Source organism: Cupressus sempervirens, chromosome 2 (genome assembly GCF_028749045.1).
Source record: "Cupressus sempervirens isolate cs-2001-9-10 chromosome 2, ASM2874904v1, whole genome shotgun sequence".
Taxonomy (NCBI): Eukaryota; Viridiplantae; Streptophyta; class Pinopsida; order Cupressales; family Cupressaceae; genus Cupressus; species Cupressus sempervirens.
In genome coordinates, this window is record NC_143119.1 from 674,920,443 (window position 1) to 674,933,385 (window position 12,943).

At 35.9% G+C, this 12,943-nt stretch overlaps 1 protein-coding gene across 1 annotated transcript in view; it reads left to right on the forward strand.

Moving 5' to 3' along the window:
* The first annotated feature begins 257 nt into the window (after nucleotides 1-257).
* The window catches only part of LOC149575161 (NAD(P)-binding Rossmann-fold superfamily protein), a 112,627-nt gene continuing 99,941 nt past the window's right edge, over nucleotides 258-12,943 (forward strand). The window contains exon 1 of the mRNA XM_089815018.1: nucleotides 258-567. Within this exon, the coding sequence (XP_089671144.1) occupies nucleotides 401-567 (167 nt within the window). The 5' untranslated portion in view covers nucleotides 258-400. The remainder of the gene's footprint in view (nucleotides 568-12,943) is intronic.

The window sequence follows — 12,943 nt, forward strand, 5'->3', positions numbered from 1 at the left end:
CATTGGATCTAGGTGATGCTCACAGGGGTGAAGCACCGGGACTTTCCGGGAGGTCACCCATCCCAGTACTACTCCAGCCTGAGCGCGCTTAACTGCGAAGTTTCCTTCACAGTTAAACCCAAAGCTTGCAACCCCATTTGCAAAACCTTCACCAAGTGTTGTGCCTTATGAACCATTTATTAGAAAGCCCCTTAAGCTCATCAATTGATAATTGCTTTTCGTCATTTTACATAAAAGTTTTGCACAAAAAATGAATTCAGCCGTAGGTTGTTCAGGGAGCAATGTAGTTTGTGGCTTGGGCAAGATTGAGAGATTTTTGCTCACGTATAGCCAACAAACAAGCCTAATCCCTAGAAGGCACGTCGATTTTCAAGACGGCAGTGATTGCTGGGAAGTGTAAATGGCGATGGCAATGTCAATGGCAGTTCCTTCAAAATGTATCACAAATCACTACAAGAGGGCCATGATAGCTCCTCCTCATCTGCATTCCGTATCAACATTTTCATTGCCCAAATCAAATCTTCGATGCCCATTCCGTCCAAACTTGTCTTCTCTTCGTAGCCTAAGGTAATATGTTTTCTGCAAATTTTTAGACCCGTCTCTGCGTTCTTCGGCATAAATCTTACTTGGACTGCGAATGATTGGAGGATTCTCCAAAGTTCGTGTAATTTTTTTGCTTGTTGGAATAAATATCTTGTATTCCTTAGTTCAATTTTCTTCGAACTCACTTCTTTTTTGGGCGGAAGATGCAGTTATATAACAAATTTCAAATGATATATTTATATCTCCTGGGGTGATCCTGGGGCGCTATTATATAAATTGCAATCCTCCTATCACCTAAGCTGATTCTATATTATATCACTTATAGCTAATTGTACATTCATATCTCCTGGGATTTGAATCAAAGTATACGCATTGAAAGCATTGTTGTGGTATCGAAGCTTGACTGTTTCCAATTGGCGCCGTTAAAAAACATGCTCTTGATTACAATGTAGCTAAAGGTCTTTTGCTTTCACACGAATTTTAAAGTTGAATCCTCAATCGCCAGAAATAATCTGGTTTCTAGGGTATTCAAGTAGGTGCATTTTTAGGTTTAAGCCTAACACGCACACCGATTTGGTATATGTATAGTGTACATATATATGTATATGCCTAGGTTTATATGTATATGTATAGGGGACAAGCCCTGAGAGAATAACATGTGGACATACAGGCCAAAGCCTCTCTACTGTGGCTTCGAGGCCAATATATATATATATAAAAGAACTGTAAGAAAAAATGTGACAAAGAATACAACCATGATGCATGATCAACAACTTCCATAGCTACGACATCTCTAGTCTTGATGTCTCTAATGTAGACATAATCAGTAGTGAACTCAACTTTTACCTTGTGCCCCATGAGTAATCAGGTAAATGGAAAGGAGATTAGTGGTCAAGGATGGTACTCAAAACATATCATTAAATACCCCCTCTACCATAGGAATAGAATCTTTCCCACAAACCTTCATGTATGTGTTGTTACCTATTAATATACGTGGAGAACGAAAAGGCTCAATAGAAGAAAACATATACATAGAAGATGCCATATGATGTGATGCACATGAATCAAGAAGCCATTTACCTTTCTCAGGATGTGTGGAAGCAATGAATGCTTGTCCTTTACCTTTATTTTTGAATGATGACGTAGAAGCTGCCATTGGTGTAGAAGGAACATACATTGATGAGGGCAACTTGATATTGTTCTTTTGAAGAATGTGAGTGAGCTTATCAATCTTCTTGTGTAAAAATTTATGCTCGTCATGTCCTAGCTTTTTACAATATGCACATTTATCTCTCTTTCTTCTAGATGTTTCCTCTCTTGAATAAGACTTGGATTTAGACTTTTGCTGTGAAGGAAAATCATCACCTTTTTTGTCACGCGGCTTAGGATCCTTATGTTTCTTCTTTCCTTTGCCTTTGGAAGCTTTTGGAGTGGAGTCATTTGCAACCAATTCTTGATGCTTTGAAGGCTTCAATCGACCCATGTGTGCTAACTTTGCTTGTTCCCTTTTGAGCCAAGCTGAAAATTCATCAAGAGAAAGCATTTTGTATGCTACAAAGAGCATTCACGGTAGCATAGAATGTAGAAACAAAGATTGAAAATTGAGCATTCATAGTAGCACATGAATCAAGAAGCCATTTACCTTGCTCAAGATGTGTGGAAGCAATGACTGCTTGTCCTTTACCTTTATTTTTGGATGATGATGTAGAAGCTGTCATTTGTGTAGAAGGAACAAACATTGACGAGGGTAATTTGATATTGTTCTTTTGAAGAATGTGAGTGAGCTCATCAATCTTCTTGTGTAAAAATTTATGCTTGTCATGTCCTAGCTTTTTACAATATGCACATTTATCTCTCTTTCATCTAGATGTTTCCTCTCTTGAATAGGACTTGGATTTAGACTTTTGTTGTGAAGGAAAATCATTACCTTCTTTGTCATCCTGCTTAGGATACTTATGTTGCTTCTTTCCTTTGCCTTTGGAAGCTTTTGGAGTGGAGTCATTTGCAACCAATGCTTGATGCTTTGAAGGCTTCAATTGACCCATGTGTGCTAACTTTGCTTGTTCCTTTGTGAGCCGAGCTGAAAATTCATCACGAGAAGGCATTTTGTATGCACTACAAAGAGCATTCGCAGTAGCATAGAATGTAGAAACAAAAATTGAAAATTGAGCATTCATAGTAGCACATGAATCAAGAGGCCATTTACCTTGCTCAGGATGTGGGGAAGCAATGAATGCTTGTCCTTTACCTTTATTTTTGGATGATGATGTAGAAGGAATAGACACTGTCGAGGGCAACTTGATATTGTGTTTAAAATTAGCCTCATAGTGAATTGAAGCAAGTTCTAATCTTAGAGGATTGATATATGTGTGTGTGTGTATGTGTGTGTGTGTGTGTTGATAAAAGTTTAATAGGTGTAAGATTGATTATGCATATATATACATATACATATACATATACATATATATACATATGCATAAATATATAAATATATATTATTATTATCATCAACACATATATATACATAAAATTTATATTACCTTATGTTAACCTTGCCTAAGTATCTGTTCATAACAGAACTGCGGTCTTTTAATGTCTCCCGTTAACAACTTGTATATGCGAATCATACCCACGTAGGGTCATGACCCTACGTGGGCTAAACCTCTTCAACTTATATATAATCCTATTCGTGGCTGAGAGAAACATCAATCACAAAGGCAATGTGTATCTCAGTCAACGAATAATAAGTCTGCTGTTCAGTCTAAATCAGGAATATATATATTTCTGAATACAAACTTATATGTCATATTTAATCAAATGCAGTCAAGGTTATTAGTTATATATGTTTAGTAAATCTGCTCTCAGATTACTACACACTTTAGTACAAAAATTCTGTCAAACTAAGATAGTTTGAATCTCCACCAATTCGATCAATCAATTTAACATGGCATTAGAGCCAAATTGGTAGAGAGAGTGCTAAACTAAATTCTTAAAATAAAAGTGACATCATGACAAACAATGTTAGAGTCGAGGATAGACTTGAAGGAGCAACAGACTTCTTCTCATGGAAAATTTGAATCACACCTGTTCTCGAAGAATTGGACTTGGAATCATTCATTGAAATAGACGTTTCAATACCTGAAGACAATGCAGAAAAGGCCACTTGGAAAAGGCAAAATAACAAAGCTAGGAAGATCATTATTGTTTCAGTAAAAGATCATATTCTTCCTTCCATATGAACCTCAAGAAAACATTTGAAATATTTAAAACAATTAAGGATACATTTGAGATCAACAACTCAAGTAGATTGCTTACATTAAAAAATCAACCTATGAATATAAAAATGAATAAAGGAGAGTCAATCTCATCCTGCTTTGGAAGAATCTCCGAAATAAAAAATCGACTATCTTCTATTGGAAACAAAGTAGAAGATCAAGAATTATCCATAATAGCACTGAGAGGATTACCTATATCTTGGGAAGCATTCATCCAAGTCGTCAACAGATTGTCAATACCAGCTTTTGATCAACTTAAAAATGATTGCACCTCTGAAGAATCATTTCAAATCAAGAGGGATCATTTTAAATCAAGAGGGAGAAAATCAAGCTCTTTTCTCAGTCTCTAATAACAGAGGGAAGAAGAGAAAATTCAAAGGAAAGAAAAATGATAAACGAAAAGGAAACAATAACTGCAAAAGAAATGACTTCTCCAAAGTTCAATGTTATAAGTGTGAGAAATTTGGACATACCTTTAGAAATTGTCCAGAAGGGGAAAAAATTCTAGCCTCCTTAGCCGAAACAAAAAAGGAAGAAATCTGTTATCTACTCAGCTCTATCAAGTGAAATGAAATCCAATGAAAATGTGTGGATAGTAGACAGTGGTGCATCTCATCACATAAGGATTGAGAAATAAGTGTGAAACTTTTGGAAGTTATATCACTGAAGGAGTCACCACTGGAGATAACTCCACCTATCTAGTAAAGGGAATTGGGACTTGTTCTATACAACTAAAAACTGGGGTTACTCTAATCTTGAAAGATGTTCTTTTTGTACCTGGCATAAAAAGGAATCTAGTATCCATCTCTGGACTTGCTAATAAAGGGTATCAAGTCACCTTTAATGAAGACAAAGTTTAGTACTGGCCTAAAAATACTAACCTCAAGAATGTTATCACCATAGGGACTAGAGATGGAACCCTATATAAATTGTGTAACATTCAAAAGTAAGCCCTAAGTCACGAAGTGACAAATCCTAATGAAATATGGCATAGAAGGCTCAGACATATTAGATTCAGCACACTACCAAATATAGAAAAAATCACCACTGGAACACTTAACCTAAAATTCAAACCATATAGGCATTTGGAAAGGATGTGCTCTAGGAAAGAATGTAAAAAGACCTTTTCCTCCTAACAAACACAAGTCTAAATCAGTTTTGGAACTAATCCACATTGATTTATGTGGACCTATGCCAATACTTTCCCTAGGAGGATTCTCATACTACATAATCTTTATTCTCATAGTCAAATGAGGTTCTATTAAAATTTAAAGAGTTCAAAGCAATTGTGGAAAATCAAATGTCAAAAAGATTAAAAACTTTAAGACCAAACAATGAGGGTGAATATACCTTTGAAAATTTCAAAGACTTCTGCATTTCTATTCGGATTAAGAGAGAGTATACCGTACCTTATAATCCTCAATAGAATGGGGTGACAGAAAGCAAAAATAAAACCATTGTTGAAGCAACAAAAGCCATGCTTCATGATCAAAATTTACACTTCTCATTCTAGGCGGAGACCACTAATACTGATGTATATATTCAATATAGATGCCACACTCGATCCTAGAAAACGTAAATCTTGAAGAAGTCTTTACAGGAAGTAAATTTGACCTAAGTCATCTTAGAATATTTGGCTACCCCATTTACATTCACATACCTAAAGAAAAGAGAACCAAGTTAGAACCATTCGGGAAGAAAGGAATATTTCTTGGGTATAGTGAAAACACCAAAGAGTGCAGAGTCTATATATCTGGGCAGAGATGAGTTGAAATTAGCAGAGATGTCAAATTTGAAGAAAACACTGCTTTAAAACTATTCGCAAGTACAGAAGATGAGCCTATCACAGAATTAGATGAAAGTTTGCAAACTGAAAATCAAAGGGATAACATATTAGAAGAGAATGAACTACTACCGAACACTGAAAATAGAGACATGTCTAATATCAAAAAAAGGCCTTTATGGGCAAGAAAAATGATTGAAGAAAATAATGTTGAACCAGATGAAATTTCCAGAAAGAGCAAGCAAACCAAAAATAAATCGTGTTACACTGCACTAGTAACTGAGCTTACAAAGTTTGAACCATCCACTGTTGAAGAAGCCCTATCTTGTCAAGCATGGAAATATGCTATGGTCGAAGAATATCAATCCATATTACGAAATGATGTCTGGGATATTGTACCTAGGCCTAAAGACAACTCAGTTGTTTCATCAAAATGGTTATACAAAATCAATTATGCTTCAGATGATAGTATTCAAAAACATAAAGCAAGATTTGTTGCTTGAGGTTTTTCCCAGAAGATAGGTATTGATTATGAGGAAACCTTTGCTTCAGTTGCTCGATATACTTCAATAAGAACAATTATTGTGATTGCAGCATCCAAAGGATGCAAGATACATCAAATGGATGTCAAGACCGCATTTCTGAATGGTGTCATTAATGAATAAGTATATATTGAACAACCTGAAGATTTTGTTATAAAAGATAAGAATCTATATGTATGTAAATTAAAGAAAGCTCTTTATGGCCTCAAACAAGCACCACGAGCTTGGTATGAAAGGATAGATAGCTACCTCTCCAAACTAGGATACTCCAAAAAATAAGTTGATCCTAACATATATTTCAAAATATCTAATGGTGACATGTTAATACTTGTTTTATATGTTGATTATCTATTGATAACAAGTGAAGATCACTTAATTGAAAGATACAAACAAGATCTTATCACTGAATTTGAAATGAAGGATCTAGGCATACTACATTATTTTTTTGGGTCTAGAAGTATGTCAAAAGAAAGATCATATTTTTCTAAATCAAGGGAAGTACACCCATGACATCTTGATTAGATTTGGAATGATGGACATCAATCCACTAGCAACTCCGATGGAAACAAATCTACACAAGCTAAAAGAAGACGCTGTGAATTCAAAGTCTACTGACCCCACTCTCTATAGACAAATCATTGGATCACTTATGTATCCAGTAAATACCAGGCTTGATATCTGCTATGCCACAAATGTTTTAAGTCATTTCATGTGTGAACCAAAGAAGATTCATTTGATGGCTGTTAAACATATCTTGAGATATCTATGTGGCACTATTGGTCTTGGTTTGAAGTACACAAATGTTGAGATTAAACTTGAAGGATATATTGATTCTGATTGGGCTGGTTGTTCCATAAACTGCAAGAGTACTACAGGATGTTGCTTCAATCTTCGACCAACAATGATATCTTGGTTCAGTAGAAAACAACCAACAATTGCCTTAAATTCCACCGAAGTTGAATATATGGCAGCCCATGGGAGCTTGCAAAGCAATATGGTTGAGAAAACTATTATTTGGACTTTTTGGAAAACAACTAATTCCTACAATGATTCATTATGATAACTAGGGATGCATCAAACTTTTTGCGAATCCTGTCTTTCGCATTTGATCAAAGCACATCGGGACTCCATACTATTACATAAGAGACATGGTTGATATAAATGTTATCAAGTTGATTTATTGACATTTCACCAAGCCTCTTGCAAGGTTGAAAATAGAGTACTTCAGAGGTAAACTTGGTATGACAAATTTGTAAATACATTTGTAATTTAATATATTCATGAATAATTGAAAATTAGATTGTTTGCAAATTTATGTTATGAAAGGTGACGATCTTTCATATGTGTGAGATCACTATTGTAGGGTGACGACCTTATCAATAGTTGATCTATCTCCTTACACCAAATGTGTTGGAGCAAGTGTTTGATTCAAGAATTGGCAGATAAACGGATTTTCGGATGATTGATTGATTAACAGAGGAACAAATGTGTTCCTTATAAAGAATTACAAGGACGTTGTTTCTAAAAGAAACAATGTAGACTGAAGACGAAATTAGAAACAAAACTGAAGACAGGATAGGAAACATTCCTATTTGGATTGAAGACAAAAGAGATAGGATAGGAAACTTTCCTATCTAGACTGAAAGATGGACTGCAGACAAGTAGTGACCATTATAGAAAGTATTTAAGGAGATAATAGCTTAATAAAGATATTAAAGATATTATCTTAATACCCTCCCTTAATGGTCAACGTACGGATGTCGGAACATTTTGTGATAACTGAGACCCTCCCTTGATCTACAGAATGCTGAAAACAATATGCTTTGCTAGAAGAGTGCTATGACTCAAAGTAGATTGCAATTACAAAACTCCGTTTTTGTGGAAAAAATGGTAAAACTTAGAATCTCACACAACCTTGCGTATTACAGACAACATGAAATGATTTTTGAGGAGAAAATCAACAAACCCATCACGCCTGTGAGTGAAATGTCGGGAGGCACCGGAATCTATGTACCAGGCAGAAGATTTCACATGATCTACAGGTATGTTGGCCATAAAGGTATGGTACATAGATTCTTTCTGCTCTGAGTGTTGGGCAGCATTGGCTTGCTTTTTAATTGAGTTTGACTTCTAATGTTGCTGATATAGATGCTCATAATATGTGAATATCTCAAATGGCACAAACTTCGAGGTGAGAAAATGAAAGACCTGGAAAAATTGGAGAAGTGCCTAGAAGAGAGCTTGAAAAACCTATAAATAATATGCTGTCGGAATCCGGATCCGTTGGCTCAAAAATTGAGACACAAAAATCGAGGCACCCAGACAAATTTGACGGCAACCCATTTGAGATCTCAAAAAACCCACCAAGAATTTCTAATCAGAAAAATTTTCCAAGCCCAAAAATTAGGGTTTCGAGCAAAATACCAGTCAGCTGCAGAAAACTCCAAATAATGGCAATTTAGGGCACGCAGATGGTTGGAAAACGGATGCCCAAATACCACAAGACGATTTTGATCAAAATCACGATTCCCCTACAAAAAAAACGAGTTTTTCCAACTGCAAATTGCGAGCTTTTCCAAGGTCTCAAACACGATTTGCAGGTCGCATTTTGCACTTGATTTGTAGAGAAAATGGCGGATTTTGCACACAAAAGAGGCGTTTTTTGCAAGAAACATGAAAGATCCGAATAATGGCAACTGTAGCAGTCGAAAAAACCATAGGATGATATTTGATTTGGAGCCAAAAAATTGACGAATTTCAGACTTGATTTGGCAGATCCAAGCTTGAAAAAACGTGATTTGCAAACTTGTCTTTTGAAAACCCTAGCCAGAAAACAAGGTAGTGAATAGAGGAATTCCTCGCAAAAACGGAAACCCTATACGGGTTGTAGAGAAAATCTCAGAAATAATTTCAAAAAATTTGAACAAATAATTTCGAAAGAAATTATAAATTTGTCGAAGAAATTTGAAGTATTGGCTTTGATACCATGTTACAAAATTCAAAAATTGGCAGATTAACAGATTTCCGAATGATTGATTGATTAACAGAGGAACAAATGTGTTCCTTATAAAGAATTACAAGAAACAACGTAGGTTGAAGACGAAATTAGAAACAAAACTGAAGATAGGATAGGAAACATTCCTATCTGGACTGAAGACAAAATAGATTGAAAGAAGGACTATGGACAAGTAGTTGACCATTATAGAAAGTATTTAACTAAGGAGATAATATCTTCATAAAAATATTAAAGATATTATCTTAATAGTGTTATTATGGTTTTTCGGGCCAGATTTTGCCAAACACCTTGATAACCAACTCATCATGGTTCTTCGGGACAGATTTTGCCGGACAGCATGAAATTAAATTGTTATGGTTCTTCGGGTTGGATCTTGCCAAACACTATAACATAAATCTATCTTAGACCACACTTAAGGTGGTGTTTAATCTTGTATTATATCTACTTCAATTCCCTCCTTGCTAAAGAGGGAGTGTTGAAAATTAGCGTCATAGTGAATTGAAGCAAGTTCTATTCTTATATATATATATATATATATATATATATATATATATATATATATATATATATATATATATATATATATATATATATATATATGTCAACACACACACATATACATAAAATTCATATTACCTTATGTTAACCTTGCCTAAGTATCGGTTCATAACAGAACTGCAATCTTTTAATGTCTTCTGTTAACAACTCGTATATGTGAATCATACCCACGTAGGGTCATGACCCGTCATGCCATGTAGAGTCATGCCCCTAAATGGGCTATACCTCTTCAACTTATATATAATCCTATTCATGGCTGAGAGAAACATCAATCACAAAGGCAATGTATATCTTAGTCAACGAATACTAAGTCTGCTGTTCAGTCTAAATCAGGTATATATATATATTTCAGAATACAGACTTATATGTCATATTTAATCAAATACAGTCAAGGTTATTAGTTATATATATTCAGTAAATCTGCTCTCAGATTACTACACACTTTAGTACAGAAATTCTGTCAAACTATGATAGTTTGGAGATCAATAAATTTAACATATTGTTCTTCTGGAGAATGTGAGTGAGCTCATCATATTCTTGTGTAAAAATTTATGCTCGTCATGTCCTAGCTTTTTACAATGTGCACATTTATCTCTCTTTCTTCTAGATGCTTCCTCTCTTGAATAGGACTTGGATCTAGACTTTTGTTGTGAACCTGAAAATCATCACCTTCTTTGTCATGCTGCTTAGGATCCTTATCTTGCTTCTTTCCTTTGCCTTTGGATCTTGATGCTTTGAAGGCTTCAATTGACCCATGTGTGCTAACTTTGCTTGTTCCCTTGTGAGCCAAGCTGAAAATTCACCAAGAGAAGACATTTTGTATGCTCTACAAAGAGCATTCTTAGTAGCATAGAATGTAGAAACAAAAATTGAATATTCAAGACCTAGCTTGGAAAGAATAGATAATATCAATTGTTCATCATCTTTAGTAATGCCACAACTAGAAAACTCCAATCTAATAGAATTGAACTCAGAGAAAAAGTCATGAATATTGTCAAAATGACAAGGATTTATACCTATGAGGCCATTCTCCAATCTGAATTTTCTCATTCTATCAGATTTACCAAAGATTCCTTCCCAGGTTGTCCAAGCATCATGAGAATGTGTGCAAGATACAATATGATATAACAAATTGTAAGAGATGATAGATTTAAGAGTGCCAAGTGCCTTATCCCTTCGATCAAACCATTTTCTCCTTTTTGAAACACTTGAATCTGGTTCTTGATCCCATCCTAGAACCATTCTAAGTAATCTAATACTCAACAAGTGATTCTTTACACTCATGATAGTTAAATGGAGTGAGCATTGAGACTTTTAAAAAGTCAACCATGAAACCAAATATTGACTGAAAGCAACTGATAACTCCTTCAAATCACTGATGCAAATCAGAAAACTGAAATCCAAGTATTAACCTAGTGCAAATATAGTCTCAAAATGACCTATTTCTGAAAGTGATATGTCCACTCCAAATCACTGAAATCTGATTGCAGATTTGGAAAGCAGAGAAAAAATCATGCACTTAAAAAAAATTGCACTTGAAAATGTTATCACATGTGTCCAAGAGAAGCTTTGGAAGTTGCCAAATCTAGGATTTGACATGAATAGTCATGGAAATCTGCAAATTGTGATCAAATTGGCCACCAAAATGCAAAACCAATACTACGACTGGAGACTGAAGGAAATTCTACCTCAAATAAAAAATATTTACCCAAAAAAAGGATTAAAATTGAGCAAGATATGGGGGTTTGAAGTTAGACTGCAAAATAGAAAACTCCAATGGTGAAGGGGAAGAGAAATCAAATCTATTGATGACGTCAAAAAACACATTGATTAAATTTGATGTCCATATGGTAATTGCAGGAAAAAAATCCTCCTAGCCCTATTTGACATGCAAACAACCATCAATTTTATGCTAGTAAAATTGTATTTGTGGGAAAAATGCTTACTGATTGGGTGTATGACCGTATGCTGATATGGAAAAACTGATTATGTGGTAGTGGTCATGTGACCAATTGTTTTCTCCCAATTGTGCAAGTGGATGTCTAATGTGGCAATCGAAAAATCCGCTCGAGGCCAGGAAAAGGTCACGAGATAAGATTCTCCTAGTAGGAGTCTCAGGGCAGTATTGAATGTGTTGTGTAGCTTGGAGCAAAAAAACCTTTTATAGGCAGGCCTTCGAACTGAGATAGCCAATGTGATTTGGCAAGGAGTCGAACTTTTTAGGGATGTGAACAACAAATGTGCCATGTGATCTACTAGGATCAGAAGTTGATAGAAAACTTGTTTTGACCCAATCTTGGCTGCAGGCTGTATTGGTTTGTCAAGATGGTGTTCATAGAAGGTGGTACTTGCGTCGTAGGGCAAGATTTGATTTGGAGGGGCTCGCGTTGATGGGGCTTGTGTGGCGATTTGCTGGTGCAAGCTCTTGCAGAGGGGGTGGATCTAACGTGCTTGGGTTGACTCCAAATAATGTGTTTGATTCCACTGTTCAATCAAGCTTGCATGCACATTTTTCCTCACTGCATATGCTAGGTCACATGGGCTTGCTATGGGTCATCGCTTCGCCAGTGGAGGGCTGTTGTTGTCATTGCGAATGGTTGTGGATATCATCGTGAATCGGAGGCCAGAATGGTTGGATGTCATAGTGAATGGCTGCGGATGTGGGCACTAGGACCCTTGGCAGGTTGTGTGGACTAGAGTGCCAAGGGTGATCGTGGATGTTGCGTGGGATCTTGGTGCACCATGCTGGGAGCTGCAGAGATGGGTGTTGGGCTTGTGTGGTTGGTCCACGGTCTTGGTGCGGTCCGCAGAGATTGGGAATGTACAACACGAGATTTGCTTGTGGATTTGGGGAGCCAACGCGTGGGTGCTCGTAAATGGATGAGTAATTGGGGTGTAACTTTTGGGACTTAATCCCACATGTGCTGAAAAATAATAATATATATGTGTTTATGCCACAAGCTCCGAGAGTGAAGTTTAAGCAAAGTGGTAGTGGGTTGGAGTTACAAACCTATGATGAATGTTGAGATTTGACAATTTCTCGATGTGCTTGCAAGACTAACAAATATAAATAGGGGCAGGATCCCAACAAAGTTTTGCCCACAAATATAATAATAAAGACTGTGAAAAATAAATAACAAATCCACAGATTTTTTTTCTTTTGATTAAGTGTACCGGATTTGTAGATTGGGTTGTTCGACTTAGTCTGCAAAAAATTCTCGCCTCG